Source organism: Gobio gobio (assembly GCF_949357685.1).
Source record: "Gobio gobio genome assembly, chromosome: 17".
NCBI lineage: Eukaryota > Metazoa > Chordata > Actinopteri > Cypriniformes > Gobionidae > Gobio > Gobio gobio.
Window position 1 is genome coordinate 33,428,947 of NC_137110.1, and position 22,609 is coordinate 33,451,555.

The window sequence follows — 22,609 nt, forward strand, 5'->3', positions numbered from 1 at the left end:
TAAATTGAATAAGGTAAAATAAAATGATGCGAGCGATCTGTTTTGAACTTTTTATTAAAATCTGTAAAACAAAGTGATTATATAAAAAGAATTTGTTCCATTTCCAGCTTCTTTTCAATCAGAGGGCTGGTGTCATGAACAATTTGATTCTGTCGAGTCTGTCCAGGACTCCAGGGGTAGCTGTTTGTAATGCCTGCTCATACAATACAGTAATGCAATAATGCAAACAACATAATGAATGTTTGCAATGAATATAAGTAAGGTTAAGCATAGTAATTGGTTAGTGCTATGCTAAAGGTAAGAAGTAGCATGGTTAGCTTTTAAAATGGAAGCTACGGTTAAAAATCAGTGAATCCAGAAGTGAATCATTTTGTAGGTTGAGGATGGCAGTTGGGTTTTCCAGGGTGTGGTTGAAGTTTGCAAAATGGCTAAAAGTTAGCAATTAAGGTCTTTCAATCAATTGGGTATCTTTAATGAAACAAATTACATTGCTTTTAAAAACATCGATAAACATCATTAATACGTATTGAACAACTGTAATCAAAAGATGTATTTAGAAAGACACTTTTAAAAAGTCACTATATGTAAAGATAAATGTAGTTATGACAAACTAAAGATGCTTTGTAGCTGGTTTTGCTTCAGGACAGATTTGAGAACCAAAAAACAAAGTACTATATAAACGAGCAGCCCTTCTCTCAAGACCCTGGACCACTGGCTTAATAAATTGTTTTTCTATGACAAAACAACAGAAAATAAGGAGCACACCATATTACAGTTATATTCAAATGTTCAGACTGGGAGCACGGCAGGTTACTATTATAACAAGAAAAGATGGCAATGGCTCTCTATGCTACTTTCTGGGAGGTGGAGGAAGGGGTGGTGGTGAGGAAAATGGGTATGGCCCAGGACCCATGAAGCCCATGACAGGCTGTGGTGGTGGAGGAGGGAACTGTTGTGCCATGAGTGGTTGCGGCTGAGGAGGAGTTGGAGGTGGTGCTCCAAAAAGACCTTGGGGAGGTCCTGCCTGATCTTGCCCTCCGGTTCCCCCGTTACTGCCCCCACCTGGATGTGACTCTCCCCCTCTGGAGCCATACTGGCCTCCTCCGCCACCCCCATAGCTCTGGTATTGGTCACCTCCTCCATTGTTGTAGGAGGGTCCTGAGTTGTAGTCGTTTCGTCCATCCCTACTGCGATCTCTATAAGACAAACGGTCGTCACGGCTGCTCCCAACTGACCTTCCACCCCGGCTCAAGTTGTTGCTGCGGCTGCCTTTGTTACCCCCCGTTGCAGAGCGCATGCGGCGATCGCATTCATCCTGGTACATCATGTTGGGGTTATTTGAGCTTGAGTTGTTGCCACGGTAACGCATCCTTCCACCTACAGAAGTAGCCAGTGAGAGGCCAGGAATTAGGCTAGAGATACGAGAATTTGAAATGTGAAAAAGACTTACTTACCTTTAAGTGGTGCCAAACTAGACTGGGAATCTAGTTTTTGCACTCAGTTTCTCAAACACATAATACAAACTGAAATATGCCTGCCCAATTGCAGCTCATCTTGAAACTCTCACCTCCACCTCCCCCACGGCCTGTGTCCACAAGCTGCAGTAGTTTGGGGTTGATGGCCTGTCTAGCCTCCTCAAGAACCCGGACCAGATCACGAGCCTGCCGGAGGTTCCCAGGTGTGAAGAAAGTGTAGGCTGTACCTTTGTTGGTGCTGCGGGCTGTGCGCCCAATGCGATGAACATAATCCTCAGAAGAGTTTGGATAGTCATAGTTGATGACAAATTTAACATCCTCCACATCTTCATGGGGCCACAGTAAAGAAATTTATGTAGGAAGAAAAAAAAATTTAAATTAGAAAGTGAGGTAGACAGAAGGAATGGACCATTGCCTAGTTCACTGTGACCGCAGCACTGGAACACTCATCTGTGTTTGGGATCTCTTCGTGGATTTTACAGGTATGGCTTTGGAGTAAGGTTTGTCTATCACTAATAAAGCCAAGACAATTGGCCGAGATCAATACAAGAAGAAGGGAAATTTTGATGAATTGGAATGCTCAGAAAAGGCATTCAATTATAAAAAAGTTATCCAATGACCTGAATACAATTAAGTTTTGAAGTATGCTGTCATTAATATCAAGGTGCTAATATTTATAATATATATATAATTAGTGATGCACCGAAAATGTTTTACCTAAACATCGAAACCAAAATGTAAGCTTTCATAAAGAAAATACATTTTGTCATAAAATTGACAAGAATTTGAAAACTCTTTGTTTATTATCAAAAGTAACAGCTTATTGTGATTATTGGATGGTATGTGCACTGCAAATAATGTTTAGTAAAGTTTTTCTCGGGTATTAACTGAAAACAGCGTAGACTAAATGATCACGGCCCATCCAAATTGAGATTTTTTGTTTAAAAACGATAAATTGATATTGTCAACTCAGCCCAAGTTGTAGCTTATCCACGTTGTGCACATGAAGTAGACACTGATACATTCAAAGCGCTAATTAAACGCCACCATTTCAGTCAATGAATTCTTCCCTCCAAAACTGAATTTCGGTTGCTGAAATTTCAGTGCATCACAATAAGATTAATCATTCAAATAAAGCTGTGTCTTTATTCAACCTAGAGACAGGGTCTCACTAGCCAATTTTTCAGTCAATTTCCGATAGTCCCAGGGTTTGGAAAACAGCGTTCACATCATCCACTAACTGAACACTGATGTCAAACTAAACCGGGTGCGCACCAAAAAGTGCTAGTGCGAAAGCACTGAACAGAATAGTGTGAGACTAATTTTTTTTCTTCAAATGGCCATTTTCAGTCGGCTAGTGAGAAACTGCCTTAAGGAGACCAACTATACAGTATACAGTAAAATAAATAAATAATAATAATAATAAAAAGCTTTGAGCACTTACCTATTCCAAAGATAAACAGCTTATCTAATATTAAAGTGTTAATTCACCCAAAAATGAAAATTCTGTCATTAATTACTAACCCTCGTTCCAAACCCATAAGATGAAGATATGTTTGATGAAATCCGAGAGCCCTCTGACCCCTCCATAGACAGCTATTTAATCAACACTTTCAAGGCCCAGAAAGGTAGTCAAGACATCGTTAAAATAGTCCATATGACTCCAGTGGTTCAACCTTAACGATGAGAATACTTTTGTGCGCAAAAACAAACAAAAATAACAACTTTATTCAACAATTTCTTGCTGTCTGTGTCAGACTCTTACGCTATTGACATAGTGTAAACAGTGCAGTGCTTCCTAGTTCTACAGCAGAACGATTGTGCACATGCGTCATGGTGCTCACGTGAACAGCGTCAGCCAATGGTAAGCAGCGTTCTGGAGGCCCGGGTATACTTCGGCCGTCTGCGTGCAACAGCGCATGCGCCAGCAGTACAGAAGAGTCCACTAGGTGGCAATACGCACAGTATTGAGCACAGTGTTCAGCCGTCGAAGAAGAGTGTGCAAAGACCGGCTTAAAAATAACACGCTGAAAAAAATTTTTTTGAGAGAGATTTTTGATTCTTCAGTGTTTCTTCCAAACTATGTTGCAATGGTGAATGCACTACAGTTCTTCTCCGATCATGCCCAGCGAATGTCCCGTTGATGACAAGACTCAGTGCTGCCCTCCGATGTCTGGTAGAGCATAGACATTTTTGTACTGCGCATGTGAACGCGATCCTCCGCGCGCATCCGTTGTGTAGTATACTTTGAAAGACGCGCGGACAGGGCTGCGCGCGTGACGCGTCCGGGCGCGGTAAGTGAAGTATACCCGGGGCTTTACGTCAACAGCGTAAGAATCTGACAGGCTAGAAGAAATTGATGAATAATCGGTTCATAAAATTAAGGTTGATCCACTGGAGTCATATGGACTATTTTAACGATGTCTTTACTACCTTTCTGGGACTTAAAAGTGTTAATTAAATAGCTGTCTATGGAGGGGCCTGAGAGCTCTCAGATTTCATCAAAAATATCTTAATTTGTGTCCCAAAGATGAAAGAAGGTCTTGTGGGTTTGGAACGACATGAGGGTGCGTAATTAATGACATAATTTTTGGGTGAACTAACCCTTTAAGTATTACATGAACTATCAATGAAAATTAACAATATGATTCAGTTTATATCCAGACTAATTGTGTCCAGCAATACTTCGAGGTGATATTAAAGAGGAGAAATGTCAGGAGTTCATTAAACAAAGTGAAGATTTCTTTTTCTTTGACACATCTTTAAAGTCTGTTTCTCATTACAGTTTAAAAAGGGGCTCTAACAACACTGCTATTGACCCTAAAAGAAAACAGTCTCCTTTTGGAAAATGATGATAATTAATACTATTTTAGATATCTAAAGATTGCAATATGCTAAAAGGGAAATACAGACATGTACAATAATGGCCTAATGGCACTTACCACACCCATTCAAACACTTAAAGGACATTTGCGACACTATGGAAACAGTTCTCATGAACAGGGCAGTGACTAGGGCATGATCAGGTACTTACCCTAGGTTAGGTTACTCTTGGCTGGGATCAGTCCTGGGTCCCGTGGAGCGGCCCAAGAGGAAGAGGTTAATGTGGGCTCACGCGTTGAGCTGCCCCCCCTTCACCCTCGGCCCTGCCCCAGCAACGCCAGGCGGGAGCAGAACCGGCTCTGCCCCAGTTCTCTCTCTCTCGCTGGGTTGCAGGACCTCCACAAACCGGACCGGACTGTATCCAGCACTCTTAACTTTCTCTCTCCCTCTCTCTAGCACTTTATGGGCCATTCAGCCCCAAATCTATCTTAGGGGCAGACTTTCCTGGAATCTAACAGGGCCCTGATGGGCCATAGTATCCTTTGAGGTTTTTTTAATGATCAATCCAGATTTGGAAATAAAAAGTAAGCTAGTTGTTGCCGCTAGCCTCAAGATAAATAGGGACGCAGCTGAGGGAGTTTATCCATTTCAAGCCCTGTGCTAGTGTCTGGTAACATGGTAGAGGGAGGCCACTGTGTCAAATAAGCACAGCGTGCCTGGGCTGGCAGTTAGGAAGTCAAAAATCCTGAAGGGGAAAAAGAACAATAATAGTGTAAGATCCTCTAGAATAACCCAAACATACCCAGACACAACAAAATAGCAATTTCTGATATATTTGTGTGGTCATTGTCCAGCCAGACATGAATGATTCTAGAAAGTAGTTTAGAAGTCAAATATTTATAATAAAACTTCTGGCCAACTCTATTCTGACCTAGACTACTGATTAATATCTTCCAAGATAACTGGACACTTGCACACAATTTGTTCAGGAAGGAGACTGGCATTAGGACCCAGGGAAGAGGAGGGAAGGATAACAGCTCCCCTAGATCCGTGCTAGGGTCAACAGCGAGCCGGTGAGCCCCACATGTGCGACAATTTTTACATAAGTAACAAGAAACAGACAGCACACGTTAGCTTGTGGATGTGGAAACTGACGAAGCAGCCAACCAGTCAGTCACCGTCAGCCCAGAGTTCTAAATGTGAACTTGACAACTCATCAATAAATATGTATATTGCTCAAAACAAGTGAAGACTGGGAAGAAAAGATAGGAGAGGAAAGGACAGGGTGGAGTTAAGAGAGAGGTAAAATATCAAACAAAATGTTCACAAAATGTATGTGATGTTTTTCCAACTGTAATGAGAGAAGCCATTAAGGTCTAAACCAAAATAATCCAAAACAAAAACTTTAGAAAAACAAATTGAATTCTAGGTACTAGTAACGATATATATAAATTTAGGTTAAAAACGTCCATATGTCTATCCTCCTCCTAAAATCTGACAACTCTTAATCTGAAAGCATACTTTTCCGCATTCTACTCCATATTGTGGACAGTCCATGTGACGCTCATGTCTGTGCACACTGTCTACATGGCATAGCCCAATTTTTGTATCTGTGGAGACTTGTATGCAGACAAAAGCGAATGTGCAAGCGATTTGAGTGATTAAAAAAAGAAAGGTCCACTATATGCACGAGAACAAGTTAAATGTGGAAAATGAAATATGCTCTTCAATAAATATAAGCCTTCATGTACACAAGACACCGCTCTCTGTTCATAAACTGGAGATGACAACAATTAAAAGGGACGTTCACACTGATACAGATTAAATAACATAGTTATAGTTCCTACTTGACTGATGACTATCCAACTATATCAGGTGGTGGATCACAGTTAATTTTTAGGAAGTAGAGCTCTACTCAACTTCATTGCATTGCCAAAAGTCACACATTGATGGAAACCTTCAACTCTCTTTGAAAATGAATAAGTGTAAATAGTTGTCACTCCTTCACCTTTGCTAAATTCCCCCAGAGTGAGGCATGATCTATTTATATCATATTTTATTTTATGATGTTCATGTCTAGAATATCTTAGTATTTTCATTATTTCCTGTAAAGTTTTGAATCAATGTGTACTGTGAAAAGTGCTATAATACAAATACATTTAATTTGATATATTTGAAAAAGAATTAAAAGGTGTGTTCACACTTGACTGGTTTGGTTCAATTAAAACAAAAATGTATCACTTTCTTTTTTGGTCTGGATCAAAAGAACCAAACTACAAGTGTGAACATGGGACTGGTTTATCGATCAACATTTATCCTATTACTTCAGTGATCATGTCTGACATAATAACATAATTACTTGAAAAAACAGTTTGATGCAGGGATGATGCAGGGATGCAAACTCCTAAGGCATGAAAAAGGTCAAACAATTACATATCCGAGGACAGTTTCTAGCAAACATTTCAATTAACTTCATGTTCATTAATCTGATTACATGTATTTAAGGTTATTTAAGGATCTCACAAAAGCGATTTTGCTTTCAAAACATCACATTTCTCAAAATAAAATTAGCAGTTTACAGCCCTGTGTTTGTGTGAATAGGAATGACATCTGCTTAAATCACTGAACATTCCACAATAATGTGACTGTATGTGTAAATGTTGTACATATCAAAAAAGTGTTTTCGATATATTATTTAGTGGCGATCAGATAATCATTTGGTTTAGAATTGTAGGGAGGAGGGAGTATACAGAAATGGTTCTGAATGAGCATCAAGTATCAGAACATACCCAGACCCCGTGAGGCAACGTCAGTAGCGATCAAAATTGGAGCTTTTCCACTGCGGAACTCTGGAAATACACAACACAGAGCAAAACAAAGAGAGAACTGTCAGGAAGAATTGTGACAGCCTGCTTCAATTAAAAGCTTGAAGCTTAAAAACTTAAAAACACCTGATAGTACCCAGTCCCTCTCCGGTTGGCTCTTGTCACCATGAATACACATCGCAGGCCACCTGGATAAAGACAGAACACACATTGCATCAGCATACAATATACATTTTCATAAAAACCTAAGAGGGATTATAAAGATCTGTCTTACCCATCTCTTCGCATCCTGCGAGTCAGTTCATCACAACGTTTCTTTGTCTCTACAAAGATGATGGTTTTGTTCTCCTTTTCAGCCATGATTTCCTCCATCAGCTGAATCAACCTTTGAGCACGAAAAATATTCTTTGAAACATTTTCATCTTGATTTATACAGACAAATCACAATGATTGAATAATATAATAAAAGCTCAATACATTTCATATCCAATACTTTAATAGAGACATGACTCTATTAAAATCAGCTCACTTGTTGTCTTTTTCATTTTCCATGCAGACATCCACTATCTGCAGGATGTTGTGGTTTGCGCTTAGTTCTAGAGCTCCTATATTGATTTGGACATAGTCATGGAGGAAATCTTCAGCCAGCTGACGCACTTCTTTAGGCCATGTAGCACTCCACATGAGAGTCTGTCTGTCAGGCTGAAGGAAACGGGAATAGCAGCAAACATAAACGATTGAGCTTAAAAGGTATGTATTCAGAGGAAAGTGATTATGGGTAGCAATCTTAAACACAATCTTTTTGAGTGCATTATCATTGCTGACTGATTATTCTAGATTTTCAGTCTAGCATTGCTGTGCATGTTATGTTAACATCCATGAACTGTCAAATACTGTTTCAAGTAAACACTGGAGACTGTCTCACCAAAGGACAGTACTTACTCTAATTTGGTCAAGAATTTTGCGGATTTGGGGTTCAAAACCCATGTCCAACATACGATCAGCCTCATCTAGCACCAGGTAAGTGCAACGGCGCAGGGTGGTTTTTCCTACCTCCAGGAAGTCGATCAGACGGCCAGGTGTGGCAATGCAGATTTCAACACCTTTGGGAGGTCAAACAATGTTTATTGAAAGAAAAGCCCTTAACTATTCCTGCTCAATTAATCAGAAAATATTCAGTTACTATTAGGCTACACTTGTCAATAAAAATTGAGTTGAGAACCACAGCTCAATCCACCTTTTAAAAAAATGAAAAACTATTATATATTAAAGCTGCAGTCCATAACTTTTGGCGCTCTAATATTGATAAATTATATGTTTACTATTATGCGATCTGAGGAGGTTTGAGTGATCTCTCCCATCTCACAAGCAGAAAACAGGAGTTATGAGTTATTAATTTACATTTATTATCGCAATGGTTAGCATAAGTAGCCTACAGCATCGTATATAAATATATTTATGCCTCATATGGTGATCAGAATACCTATGGGACCGGAAGGAAGTTATTTGAAACACTCGCTGGTGTCTGAAAGTGAGTTGAGCTGAAATTTGTTTAATATGTCTTAAATCTTTTGAGTTTGCTGGTAGCATGATTTTAATAGCATTCATTTAAATGTTCCATGTTGACCGTCTCCTGACTCTGCGTCCCTGCTTCTGTTCATGAACAATCCTCAAGCCCCAGTTGGCCCGCTTAGGACCAAGGTATTCAGCGGACCAAAAACTCCCTGGCCATTGGCCACAAGGAAGCCCGATCAAGCCCCGGAAGTGACAGTGGAAGCGCGAGTGGCCCTGGCACGCACTAGCACACTCGCTTTTGGCCCGACAGTGGAAACGCGGCTATTGATCTGAGCTTATGTACCTCAGTTTTTGAGTGAAAAAAATGCACTGTTTATCACACTAGTATGCTTTAATGTTTAACCAGGAAGTTTGTTTTGAAATGCTTTTATCTTGTACAAAATAGCACAGTCACACCTGTGGTGTTCCTGGTCAAAAATGACTGGGATCATTATGCTATCTTATCACCAAATTTTGGACTCGTGCTTGATTCAAGTCAACTTGTGCAAGACATGTTTTGTGTTTATTTTTTTAACTTATTGATCATAGGCCTCACTGATCTGAGGATAAAGGTAATCTCTGTGAAAAAGAAAGCCTGTAATACTCAAAATAGTTTGTTTCTGTACATGAACGTGTGTGCGTGCGGTAGCACGAGTGTGCATGTATACACGCATACACAGGTCCGAGACCTTTATCTTTGCAAGCACACATGTACAGTGAGGAAAATAAGTATTTGAACTCCCTGCTAATTTGCAAGTTCTCCCACTTAGAAATCGTGGAGGGGTCTGAAATTGTCATCGTAGGTGCATGTCCACTGTGAGACAATCTAAAAACAAAAATCCAGAAATCACAATGTATGATTTTTTAACTATTTATTTGTATGATACAGCTGCAAATAAGTATTTGAACACCTGAGAAAATCAATGTTAATATTTGGTACAGTAGCCTTTGTTTGCAATTACAGAGGTCAAACGTTTCCTGTAGTTTTTCACCAGGTTTGCACACACTGCAGGAGAGATTTTGGCCCACTCCTCCACTCCTGGCTTCTCTAGATCAGTCAGGTTTCTGGCCTGTCGCTGAGAAACACGGAATTTGAGCTCCCTCCAAAGATTCTCTATTGGGTTTAGGTCTGGAGACTGGCTAGGCCACGCCAGAACCTTGATATGCTTCTTAGTCACTCCTTGGTTATCCTGGCTGTGTGCTTCGGGTCATTGTCATGTTGGAAGACCCAGCCTCGACCCATCTTCAATGCTCTAACTGAGGGAAGGAGGTTGTTCCCCAAAATCTCGCAATACATGCCCCCGGTCATCCTCTCTTTAATACAGTGCAGTCGCCCTGTCCCATGTGCAGAAAAACACCCCCAAATCATGATGCTACCACCCCCATGCTTCACAGTAGGGATGGTGTTCTTTGGGATGGTACTCATCATTCTTCTTCCTCCAAACACGTTTAGTGGAATTATGACCAAAAAGTTGTATTTTGGTCTCATCTGACCACATGACTTTCTCCCATGACTCCTCTGGATCATCCAAATGGTCATTGGCAAACTTAAGGCGGGCCTGGACATGTGCTGGTTTAAGCAGGGGAACCTTCCGTGCCATGCATGATTTCAAACCATGACGTCTTAGTGTATTACCAACAGTAACCTTGGAAACAGTGGTCCCAGCTCTTTTCAGGTCATTGACCAGCTCCTCCCGTGTAGTTCTGGGCTGATTTCTCACCTTTCTTAGGATCATTTAGACCCCATGAGGTGAGATCTTGCATGGAGCCCCAGTCCGAGGGAGATTGACAGTCATGTTTAGCTTCTTCCATTTTCTAATGATTGCTCCAACAGTGGACCTTTTTTCACCAAGCTGCTTGGCAATTTCCCCGTAGCCCTTTCCAGCCTTGTGGAGGTGTACAATTTTGTCTCTAGTGTCTTTGGACAGCTCTTTGGTCTTGGCCATGTTAGTAGTTGGATTCTTACTGATTGTATGGGGTGGACAGGTATCTTTATGCAGCTAACGACCTCAAACAGGTGCATCTAATTTAGGATAATAAATGGAGTGGAGGTGGACATTTTAAAGGCAGACTAACAGGTCTTTGAGGGTCAGAATTCTAGCTGATAGACAGGTGTTCAAATATTTATTTGCAGCTGTATCATACAAATAAATAGTTAAAAAATCATACATTGTGAATTCTGGATTTTTTTCGTCTCTCACAGTGGACATGCACCTACGATGACAATTTCAGACCCTTCCATGATTTCTAAGTGGGAGAACTTGCAAAATAGCAGGGTGTTCAAATACTTATTTCCCTCACTGTAAATATGTGCACATGAAGATAATGAACATGCTCCTGAACGCTAAATATTTCTCTTATTTTTGATCTCCCCCATTCATTTTCAATGGATGGTCATTTTTGACCAATATAAGCTCAGATCAATGAGGCTTACAATCAACGAATACTTTCTATTATTTACAGCGTGTGAACATATCTCCGATACGATTCTCTATAAAAAACAATCGGATTGCTTTGATATCGCTACTTATATCCGAACTTCCGCTACTAGCCGTAGCCCGCTAGCCTTGCACGCGTGGTAACTTGTTTACACCGGTAGCCCGCTAGCCTTGCACGCGTGGTAACTTGTTTAACGTTACACCCGGTAAACACTGATAGCTACAATTCGCCATCGTAGCACTTCTGCTACAATGGCGAATAACTCGGATGTGTGTCTAATGTTACCTTTGAGTGCAGGTGAGGACACGTTCGAGCTGCATTCGGTGCAGTTGGAGTTGGAGTCGTTGGCGAGTCAGATTCGCAGCCTTCTAGACAGACAAGCTGTGCTGAGAGAGCGGCGAACGGCGCTTGAAACATCACGCGCCGATGCGCACAAGTCAGTGGATACTAACATTTTGACTCCGACCTCGTCTACTCCGCGTGTTTCTCTGCACAGGCCCCAAGCACCCAGGACGCGATCATCATCCCTGGTTTCGTTCACTCCGGCACCGACACAGCGCCATGGACCCTGGGTGTTTCCACAGCGGAAGACGCGAGCCAGGACCAGAGCGAGGACCTCTCCGCCCCTCCCGGTCTTCGAGATCTCCACCCGGAACCGCTTCTCCCCTCTTCGCGAGACGGAACGCGACGCTGTGGTCATCGGTACTTCCATCGTCCGGCATGTCCACGCTACCTCAGGTAAAGGCAAGGTTATCACTCACTGCTTTCCTGGTGCTCGAGTTCTCGATGTCGCTGCGCAGGTTCCCGAGATCCTGAACGGTGACGAGCGCATCGGAGCTGTCGTGCTGCACGCGGGGACGAACGACACCAGGCTGCGACAGACGGAGGTTCTGAAGAGGGACTACAGGAGCCTGATCGAGACGGTGCGCAGAACATCGCCTGAAGCAACGTGTCCGGACCGCTTCCCACGTACCGACTAGGACATGAAAAGTTCAGTAGATTATTTGCACTAAATGAATGGTTAATGTCATGGTGTAATGAACAGAAGCTGCTCTTTGTAAATAATTGGAATCTGTTTTGGGAGCGACCTAGGCTCTTCCGTCCTGATGGCCTTCACCCCAGCAGAATCGGAGCGGCTCTTCTGTCGGACAACATCTCCAGAGCGCTGCACACCATCATATGACTAGTAAGTCAAAGTCCAAATAACAGTATTTGCTGTCCTAACTTAATTGACATAAGTACCAATGTAGAACATTATATAGAAACTGTGTCTGAACATAACTGTGTAGAACATTATAAAGAAACTGTGTCTATTCCTCGTTTAGTGAGGTCAAACATTACATCTACTGTAAGATCTAGGAAAAATCTAATTGTGATTAAACCAGAAAATCTCAATATTAGTGAACAAAACCAATTTTGTACTAACTTAATTGACATAAGTACCAATGTAGAACATTATATAGAAACTGTGTCTATTCCTCGTTTAGTGAGGTCAAACATTAAATCTACTGTAGGATCTAGGAAAAATCTAATTGTGATTAAACCAGAAAATCTCAATATTAGTGAACAAAAACAATTTCTAAAACTAGGTCTTCTAAACATTAGATCGCTCACACCTAAGGCGGTTATTGTAAATGAAATGGTCACAGATAATAGTTTCGATGTACTTTGCCTTACTGAAACCTGGCTTAAGCCAAATGATTATTTCGGTCTAAATGAGTCTACTCCGCCAGGATACTGTTATAAGCATGAGCCCCGTCTGATTGGTCGTGGCGGCGGTGTTGCAACAATATATAGAGATATTCTTAATGTTACCCAGAAAACAGGTCACAGGTTTAATTCATTTGAAGTACTAGTGCTAAATGTCACGCTATTAGATGTAAGAAAGAAATCTGTATTATCTCTAGCCTTAGCTACTGTATATAGACCTCCAGGGCCCTATGCTGCTTTCCTAAAAGAGTTTGCAGACTTTCTCTCAGATCTATTGGTCAACGTCGATAAAGCATTAATTGTTGGAGATTTTAACATACACGTAGATAACACAAATGACGCGTTAGGGGCTGCGTTTACAGATCTATTAAATTCCTTTGGGGTCAAGCAAAACGTCACTGGTCCCACTCATCGTCTTAATCACACACTAGATTTAATTATATCACATGGAACCAACCCAACCGATATAGATATTATACCACAAAGTGATGATGTCACTGACCATTACATGGTAACTTGCATACTGCGTACTGCTGAAATCTGTCATGTTGCGCCACGTTATCGACCAGGCAGAACAATCCTTCCAACCACTATAGATAGATTCTCAAATACCTTACCTGATCTGGCTCAGCTGCTAAGTGAACCCAAACAAACAGATGAACTAGAGGAAATGACTAGCAGTATGAGCACCATTTTCTCTAGTACATTAGAAATTGTAGCACCAATTAGATTAAAAAAGGTTAGAGAGAAAACTAAAGCACCATGGTACAACAGTGCTACACATGTTATCAAGAGAGAAACTCGTAACTTAGAGCGTAAATGGAAACATACTAATTTAGAGGTCTTTAGAATCGCATGGAAAGAAAGTATGTCACGTTATAAAAAGGCCCTAAAAGCAGCCAGGGCTGAGCATCTCCGCAAACTAATAGAAAATAACCAAAATAACCCAAGGTTTTTATTTAACACTGTGGCTAGACTAACAAATAAACAAGCATCGCCTGAACAAAATATTCCGTTACAGTTTAGTAGTAATGATTTTATGAACTTCTTCGCTGACAAAATAGAAAGCATCAGAAACAAAATTGTAAATGTACAATCATTAATGATGTCTTATGATTCAACCGCAATTATCGCCCCTCAAGAACTACTACACCGCTTTACAACCATAGGACAGGAAGAGCTAAATAAACTTATCATTGCATCTAAACCAACAACATGTTTATTAGATCCAATACCCACTAAACTACTGAAAGAGTTGTTACCTGTAGTGGAAGAGCCTCTTCTCAATATTATTAACTCGTCTTTATCTTTAGGTCATGTTCCAAGAATATTCAAGTTGGCAGTCATAAAGCCTCTCATTAAGAAGCCACAATTAGATCATAATAACCTAGCAAATTACAGACCAATATCAAATCTTCCATTCATGTCTAAAATACTAGAAAAAGTTGTGTCCGCTCAATTGTGCTCTTTCTTGCAAGAAAATGATATCTATGAAAAATTTCAATCAGGATTCAGGCAGCATCATAGCACAGAAACTGCACTCGTTAAAATCACAAATGATTTACTTCTAGCTTCTGACCAAGGCTGTATCTCAATACTAGTTCTACTTGATCTTAGTGCTGCGTTCGATACTATAGATCATAAAATACTATTAGATCGACTTCAAAATTACACTGGTGTTCAGGGACAGGCATTAAACTGGTTTAGATCGTATTTATCAGACCGCTACCATTTTGTCTGTCTAAATGGGGAAAAATCAAAGATAACATCAGTAGACTATGGGGTGCCGCAAGGATCCGTGCTAGGCCCTCTGCTATTCTCTATATATATGCTGCCACTTGGTAATATTATAAGAAGACATGGAATTAATTTCCACTGTTATGCTGATGACACTCAATTATATATTTCATCACGACCAGATGAAAACGCTAAATTATCTAAACTGACAGCGTGTGTTGATGATATTAAACACTGGATGACGTGTAATTTTCTGCTATTAAATTCAGATAAAACGGAGGTGTTACTTATTGGTCCAAAAAATTGCCCACAAAACCTCTCACAATACAACTTTAACTTGGAAGGATGTCCTGTCGCTTTATCCACTACAGTAAGAGACCTGGGTGTTATATTAGACCGCAACTTATCTTTCGAAAGTCATATTTCATATGTTACAAAAACGGCATTTTTCCACCTTAGAAACATTGCCAAGCTACGTAACATGCTATCTATTTCTGATGCAGAAAAGTTAGTTCATGCATTCATGACCTCGAGACTAGATTACTGTAATGCTTTATTAGCTGGTTGTCCTGCATCATCGATAAACAAACTGCAGTTAGTCCAAAACGCAGCTGCTAGAGTGCTTACTAGGTCAAGAAAATATGATCATATAACACCAATTTTATCATCCCTACACTGGTTACCTATTAAGTTCCGTATCAATTACAAAGTATTGCTACTGACCTATAAAGCCCTAAATGGGTTAGCTCCAGTGTATTTAACTGATCTTTTATCGCCCTACAATCCATCGCGCTCTTTAAGATCACTAAACTCGAGGCTTCTGGTCATTCCTAGGATATCTAAGTCCACTAAAGGAGGGAGGGCTTTTTCACATTTAGCTCCTAAACTCTGGAATAGTCTTCCGGATATTGTTCGAGGTTCAGACACGCTGTCCCAGTTTAAAACTAGATTAAAGACGCATCTCTTTAGCCAAGCATTCACATTATAATTAAGTTTTATACTACAGTTAAATCGCACCAACAGCATTAATATTCTGAACAGCAGCTATGCTAATTATTTCCCATCTGCTTTTCTGTTGTTATCTCGGGACACTAGTCCCGAGGTAACTAGTTCGTCAGCTCCAGTTTGTATCCAGCCTCTGATGGAGACTTCAGATGCCCCGACACCTGTGATGAGACGACTCGACGCCTGTGAAGAGACGACTCAACGCCAGCGTTGTTATGGCCTAAAATAATACATGATTGATTAACTTATCCTAACATTTTTTCTTTAACATTCTCTTTTCTAACATTTTTCAATGTACATTTATGAAATGCACTTTCTGTGAAGCTGCTTTGAAACAATGTGTATTGTGAAAAGCGCTATACAAATAAATTTGAATTGAATTGAATTGAATACAATCAGTCAGTTTCATCAAAATAGAGCATTTAACAGCTAATTGGGTCAGTTTACAACTAAAACTGATCATTAATGTCGTATTTGAAACTGGAAACTGCGTATTTTACTGGCAACGGTTGCAATTTAATCACGCACATTTATAGGCTGACACACTGCATGTTTCAGATTGAAGCAAGGCACTGTGTACTTTTACACACATGACATTAGTGAGCTCACTAATGTTACTCTTTCAGTGTCTCGAATCGGCTTGGTTCACAGGAATAAAAAACAAACAAACAAACAAACAAACTTGGTTCTCAGAATAATCATGATTATATTTGGATCATTAACAACAGGTAAAACTGTATAGAGTAAAACTTAAAAAATTGAAGATGTTGGTAAGTTACCATACCTCTTTCTAAATCTCTGATCTGTGGACCTTTAGGGGCTCCACCATAAACACAGGTACTCTTGATTCGGGAAGATTTGCCATAGTCATAAGCCACTTGCTGCACCTGCTGGGCTAATTCACGCGTGGGTGCCAACACAAGACACTAAAAAGAACAGAAAGGAGGAAACAGCAGAATTGAAGAATGTACAAAGCACTATGGATTCATTTTGATCCTAGTATGCATCAAAAACAGTACACCATTCTGACAGTACACCATTTTATGGAAACTTACAATGGGCCCATCCCCTCTCTCTAGGTATGGCTGATGGTTAATGTGCACTATGGCAGGCAGCAAATACTGTGGAGGACATTGAAATAAGTAAACATGAGTTTACTTGGAACGGGTATTCAAGTATGGGTTTTCTCTGGCTGTTGTTTGTAGATGTAGGTCTCTTACAGCCAGTGTTTTTCCAGAGCCGGTCTGAGCGATGCCCACCATGTCCCTGCCACTGAGAGCCAAAGGAAAACCTTGGGCCTGGATCGCAGTGGGCTCCTTAAAGTTCTGCTGCAGCAGCACTTCCATCACATATTCTTAAAAAAAACAAACACACAGACACATCACCTTCAATATTCTTATATGCAACCACTGCTCTACAAGACCAGAATTTTTCCTAGAGCTGTATTTAAAATCAACTTTGGCTTATGACTGAACAAAATTACAAAGCAAATTAGTTGTGTGAATTAGGCAGCAGAAGCAATGGGGAAAAAGTCATAATTATAATTAAAAAAAAAATACAAAAAGAAATACTGTGTTCGAAATTGCCCCCTATGCCCTCATTGATTATTCCCTACATTACTCCACTAATATAGTCCACTTAAACAAGTGAGTGAATTCGGACACAGAGTACACAGGAAGGACTGCCGCTTTTACATAGTTTGTGCTAGCCGTTTAATAATTATTTGAAATGTAGCAAACTGGCAGCTCCGGTAGTAATGAAAAGATTCATCTTGAACTCTGCCACGGAACCAGCACGGTTTGGAAAATGGATGATTGATTATTCTCTACCCGCTGAGCGTACATCAGTTGTACAGTCGTTATTGTGGTGCTGTGTGGGATTGAATGAGTGCACTCCATAACGTCTACTATGGTTTTGGACACCACTATTACAAATGGCTGTCCTCTCAAATGGTGGCCTATTACAGGGTATAGGGGGCGATTCCAGACACAGCCCTAGTTATAGTTCAGGAAGTAATAGATTTGAACAAATTGTGCCAAATGCAGTCTAAACGCAAATTTTAATTAGATAGGTACTACTGATAGGTACTGATTGTTTCTATTTGTGTAACTTAAATATGTTTTATGATATGCATATGAATTATTTTGTAAATTAATGAAGACTAGTGTAATCACCTTTTTCCTGACCCTTTGTTTCCTGTACAGAGCCTATGCGGTTTTCATGTCAGTTAAAAACAAACAAAAGGATGTTGTGCTGTTGTGTATGCACAGCTAATAAAAAAAATGAATGAAACACTTTCTGAGAACTTATTCATATAAAAGACATTGTATAAAATTTGTATAAAATACAAAATTAATGAATCATTCATTGACGACCCATCACTACTAGCAGAAAATACAATAAGGAGAAGAAATAATATTAGTAAGTGTATTTTCATCACCGGATGAAAAAGAAAAAAACTCTTTACACACTGAAGAGAAAAAACCCTAGTGTCAATGAACAGATCCACTTTTTCCATTCAAAATCGTGTTCAAATACTTGTGTTTAGTGTGAAAGGGACTTTGGAATAACACAGTGATTTAAATGTGAATTAAACTCACGAGGGAACTGAGCTTGATGAAAGTTGGTGACAGGCTTTGGACAGCCGGAGCCTCTGACTGTGATCTCTTTCCTCTTGCGATATTCTTCAACATCATACTATTAAATATACAAAGACAAATATAAACAAAGTAAAATATAAATAAAAGCAAAATGGTAGACCACAAAAGTTCACTAAATTGATTTAACAAAATGACATAGTCACTAATGTTTTTGCTGTAAATAAATTAATATGTACAGAAGCCCATTTCAGACTCAACTTTTTTTTTCTTCAGGTTCTTTATTACCTGACTCGTGTGATGAACCTCTGGGTGTTCGCTGTAGAAGTTCTTCTCAAATTTAGGCAGCTGGTCCAGGTCCCATTTCTTCTTCCTCAGCCGATCTCCTGGGTTCCCAAACTTCTTAGGTGGAGGTTGGACAACTCGACTGGATCCAAAGCGAGGCCTATGAGAGATACGTCTTTAACTTTCAATAATTTTCCTGACAGAAGTGCATAGACAAGTAGCTAAGTCTGTGAACTGAACACCTAAATATGAATTACTTAATATCAAAAATACAATTAAACGGATATTATTAAACGTTTTAATACACACAAATAAACAAACATCAATTAAATATAATAGCCCACCCTCGGTCGCGTCCTCGATCTCTGTCTCGGTCCCCATATGAGGAGCTTCCTCTCATTTCCTACAGTAAGGTAAAACCTCAGCAAACTATTCACCTCCTCCAGAACGAACCGAAGTAACGCTGGTCCTACCTGGTTTGTGGAAATGTGTTTTTCTGGTAAGCGGTAGTAATATGTTTAATGAGGGTGTTTTAGACTAGGTTAATGTGCCAATTCTGCAAGTAACTTCTTACAGCATGAAAACAGACTTACAAACAACAAACCCTCGAAAAATACACCAACTTTGAGTTAGAAAAACATAATCTTCGTGCGTACTCGGTTAAGTAAAATGTCGTCTGGCACTAAGCAACTGGACCCGCCCCGTTTAATGTCGTAGCATTTTGTACGTAGGGATGTATTGAAAGTACACAAACGACGCAACGAAAACTGCGTAATGTGACGGTGAATTCGCGTAAGAGCGTAAAAACGAGGTTGAACTCCAAAACAATGGTGATCGAACCTTAACGGATTTAAATCTCTCAAGAAGGCTTTATCAAAAATAATTGCGCTTTTGGATGACTGGAAAAACAAATTTCGTCGTTTAAATGAATATAAAATAATTTCTAAACCGTTTTATACCTTATACCAGTCACAACAATGCACTATATCGGGTCTCGGCCATTTTGTAGTGGTGTCCGAATTCTGAATGAACAACTTCATTCCCAATCCCTAACAGACTTGCTCTCTGATTTCGAGCGTAGCCTACATCCGATGTACACTCTCTGAAGCGCTATTTCCCAAAATCCAACTTGGAGAGGACAGAGTTTGCAGCTTGCAGCTTTCTTTATAGTTCTAGTTTGGCTTTTTATTTTTGTATTAATCATTACTTGATTAAAATATTAAAATAAAGAGAGACCATTATTTTAAAATTAACTCAATAATATATAATAAATATATATTTATTATATATTATTTAGGCATTAACTCAATTTAATGTGTTTTACTAACAGCCAAGTGTTTTACTAATTTGTGGCATTGTTAACTCACAACACTGTAAGGAGGAGATGTTCATTTAGATGATTTCAATATTAATTATTAATTTTTATTATTATTTAATATATTAATATAAGTTAATCACCGTCCTAGCATATGCAATCGAATGCAATAATAACTGTCGCCTGTGGGAGCTCTGCCTCCATTATTCTAGTTGGTGGTCATGATTATGAACACCAAATTAATATTATTATTTATTGTATTATGAAACCACAATATGCTGGCACGGAGGTATTGCATAAAGTCATTATGACTTTCTTTTCTAAAGTAAGTTATATGTAAGATACAAGCAGCTTTATCACTTTCTGCGACAGCTCAGATCTCGACGCAGTGTCCGAATTCACTCACTTCATTTCGTTCACCCCTTGCTGATAGAGTGCCCTCAAATGCCATACACTGTAGGGATTAGTGAACGAGTGAGCGGTTTTGGACATGTTTTGGACACAGCTCTTTCGTATGCTTTACCACAAACGGTTGTAATTGGTCAACATTCAACAAAGTAACAGAAACCATGTGACAGCGACGTTCCGTTCATGTGTGACAAACAAGTACAATTTCGTCCGCTCACGTGTAACAAATACACTCAAAAAAAATCCTTCAATATAACAATTCACTTCAGACAAAAAATTTTTTCGGATACATCCAGTTTGATTAAACGAAATTACAACAGAAATACAACACAACATGTTATTTGGTCCTACATGACACTGTCTGTTCCAATGACACAACACACATATTTGAGAAATTACCAATGCCAAACTACCTATTTTACTGGGGTAACCTAATTTAAATGGCCTCGAGGATCCTATAATATGAGGGTCTTTGGCTTATTATTTTTTACACTTGCTTTTTTTCTCTTTCTTCTCATTATTCCTCTCTTTTATGTTCATGCAATGTTATTAATTGTATATTTCTTTTACAATTAGTCTGTATTTTGTCCTTTTATATTGTAGGTTGTTTACTATTTTTGTTTGCACTGATTTCTTTGTATGCAGCTATACAGTAAGGGCAGACTTCGTCGAAGTTCTAGACCAGCCTGCTGTTTTTTTGTTTTTGTATTATTTGAACTTTGTTTTGTCATGTCTTATTTCTGTTATTGAAATGTAATTTCAACTGAGTTATACCTCCTTCTGTCCTATCATATGGATTGTCCTATAGATCATATAGCTTGAAAATGTACATGCATGGCTAGAAAAATATGGGGCATTATGAATAGGCCCAGGGATTCGTGGGAAATTCCTGGGGGAACCCAACACATGGCATAGACCCTCCCCTAAGGATTTAGCTAAAAAATGCAGCAGGATCCTGACAGAACTTTGGCTCGATGAGTAGCACTGCTGCCTCATAACAAAAAGGATCCTGGTTTTAAGTCAAGGCTGAGCCAGAAGGCCTTTCTGTGTGGAATTTGCATGTTCTCTCCATATCCATGTGGGTTTCCTCCCCAACAATCCATAGACATGCAGCATTGGAGAATGAATCTATGTGAGTGCAAATGTGTTTGTGTCTGTATATGAACCATATGACTGGGTGTCTCAGCCTATGACCCGAGAAAATGGGTTAGGATATTATCTGCCTATGGCTCAAAAATGCTTATTCTCTTCACAGCTCTTTTACAATAGAGCCAAGTTCGAGTACAACAGAGCTATGTTTTTTCATATCGGGTACGTTTTTACAACAGTCACAAATGCACATGAATTAAACTCTAAGCAATGTAATAAGACAATACTGGACAGCTTTTATTTTTTTGTGGCACATGTTTGGATAATGTTTATAAAGAAGACAAAATAATGATAGAGGTCTGATTTCTAAAGCATAAAATACACTTCTGTTACTTATTTAGTTCAATGTAAAATCTTTAAAACAATAAAACAGTCTCAGTGCAGTAAATAACAGTGTTGATAGCTAGTGAAGTATTATTTCACAGTCTCTTAACCTATTACCAACTATATCAAAGTAAATGACATACAGTGATATATCATTAGAATAATTGATAAAAAGTCTGCCGTATGGAACTTGGCTTTCTCTGAGCTTATGTAAAGATATTTATAGGTACCATGTAAAACAAGAGAAAATTAAGTCTTCAGAGTAACTAAATTTACCTCATGATTTGATTTCCTAATTGCCTGAACTGAAATGCAGTCCATCCATTAATAATACAAACAAATGTAAAGACAATTTACTTCAAGGATGATCTGAAATGGTCCTTAGCTGCCACTTTAGCACACTAAAATGCAATCATCTTTTGTGCACTATATGTCCAGTATTTTATCAGTTAGTATTCAATGGTGACACACTTAGTCTTCAGATACTCATTCAGAGCTTCTTGACCTGTTGGGGAGAAATACACAGTTAAAACAACATAGAAAAGTATTTCTCGAAAGATAAATAATGACTGAAATATAGTGCAGTAAATATCAAAACAATTAAATCATTCACTCAATCTTACCCAAATCTTTGCCAAAGCCGGACTGTTTGAAGCCACCAAAAGGAGCTGCCACGTCGGTCTTGTTGTAAGTGTTGATAAACACAGTGCCGGCCTGAAGTTTTTCACTCACATACAGAGCCTTGCTGATGTCACGTGTAAACACACCTGATGCTAAACCATATTCTGTAGCATTAGCCCTCTGCAGCACGTTGTCAACATCTCTGAATTGAGGAAAAGGCAGATTACAATGATGCTTGTTGTTACAATTCTAAAAAATGATACGGTGTATACAGTTAAATCCATTACAAATCATTCATCATTGCTGGGAGTTGAGTTTATATAGATTGACTGTTGTGAGACA

General features: G+C 39.3%; 2 protein-coding genes across 4 annotated transcripts in view; both read right to left on the bottom strand.

Moving 5' to 3' along the window:
* Window positions 1-37: 37 nt before the first annotated feature.
* Window positions 38-19,629, bottom strand: ddx17 (DEAD-box helicase 17). 3 transcript variants are annotated; one of them, XM_079840986.1, is made up of 14 exons: window positions 19,044-19,160; window positions 18,795-18,923; window positions 18,454-18,610; window positions 18,169-18,265; window positions 16,789-16,922; window positions 16,624-16,689; window positions 16,353-16,494; window positions 8,066-8,226; window positions 7,653-7,825; window positions 7,398-7,508; window positions 7,250-7,311; window positions 7,088-7,147; window positions 1,568-1,801; window positions 38-1,377 (listed from the first exon to the last, which is right to left on the bottom strand). In XM_079840986.1, exons 2-14 carry the CDS (start codon window positions 18,848-18,850, stop codon window positions 851-853), a joined length of 1,980 nt encoding a protein of 659 aa, XP_079697112.1. In that variant the 5' UTR covers window positions 18,851-18,923; window positions 19,044-19,160; the 3' UTR covers window positions 38-850. The 3 variants fall into 3 exon arrangements, with proteins under 3 accessions (XP_079697112.1, XP_079697113.1, XP_079697111.1); XM_079840987.1 differs by having other exon boundaries at window positions 18,795-18,853; window positions 18,924-19,151; XM_079840985.1 differs by having other exon boundaries at window positions 18,795-19,629.
* A 1,891-nt stretch (window positions 19,630-21,520) lies between these two features.
* aldh1l1 (aldehyde dehydrogenase 1 family, member L1) overlaps window positions 21,521-22,609 on the bottom strand; it is a 39,816-nt gene continuing 38,727 nt past the window's right edge. Inside the window, exons 22-23 of the mRNA XM_079840984.1 lie at window positions 22,270-22,469; window positions 21,521-22,151 (exon numbers count right to left, since the gene is read on the bottom strand). Coding sequence (XP_079697110.1) covers window positions 22,096-22,151; window positions 22,270-22,469 — 256 coding nt within the window. The 3' untranslated portion in view covers window positions 21,521-22,095. The remainder of the gene's footprint in view (window positions 22,152-22,269; window positions 22,470-22,609) is intronic.

What these genes read in the sequence shown, in the direction of transcription:
- ddx17 (XM_079840985.1), bottom strand. Translation starts at nt 18,850, where the DNA reads ATGAGAGGAAGCTCCTCATATGGGGACCGAGACAGAGATCGAGGACGC. An exon ending in GATCAGAGATTTAGAAAGAG is followed by an intron (nt 8,227 to 16,352) that starts GTATGGTAACTT and finishes GACCTCCCAAAG; the next exon opens with GTGTTGAAATCTGCATTGCC. An exon ending in AGGCCGTGGGGGAGGTGGAG is followed by an intron (nt 1,378 to 1,567) that starts GTGAGAGTTTCA and finishes CTACTTCTGTAG; the next exon opens with GTGGAAGGATGCGTTACCGT.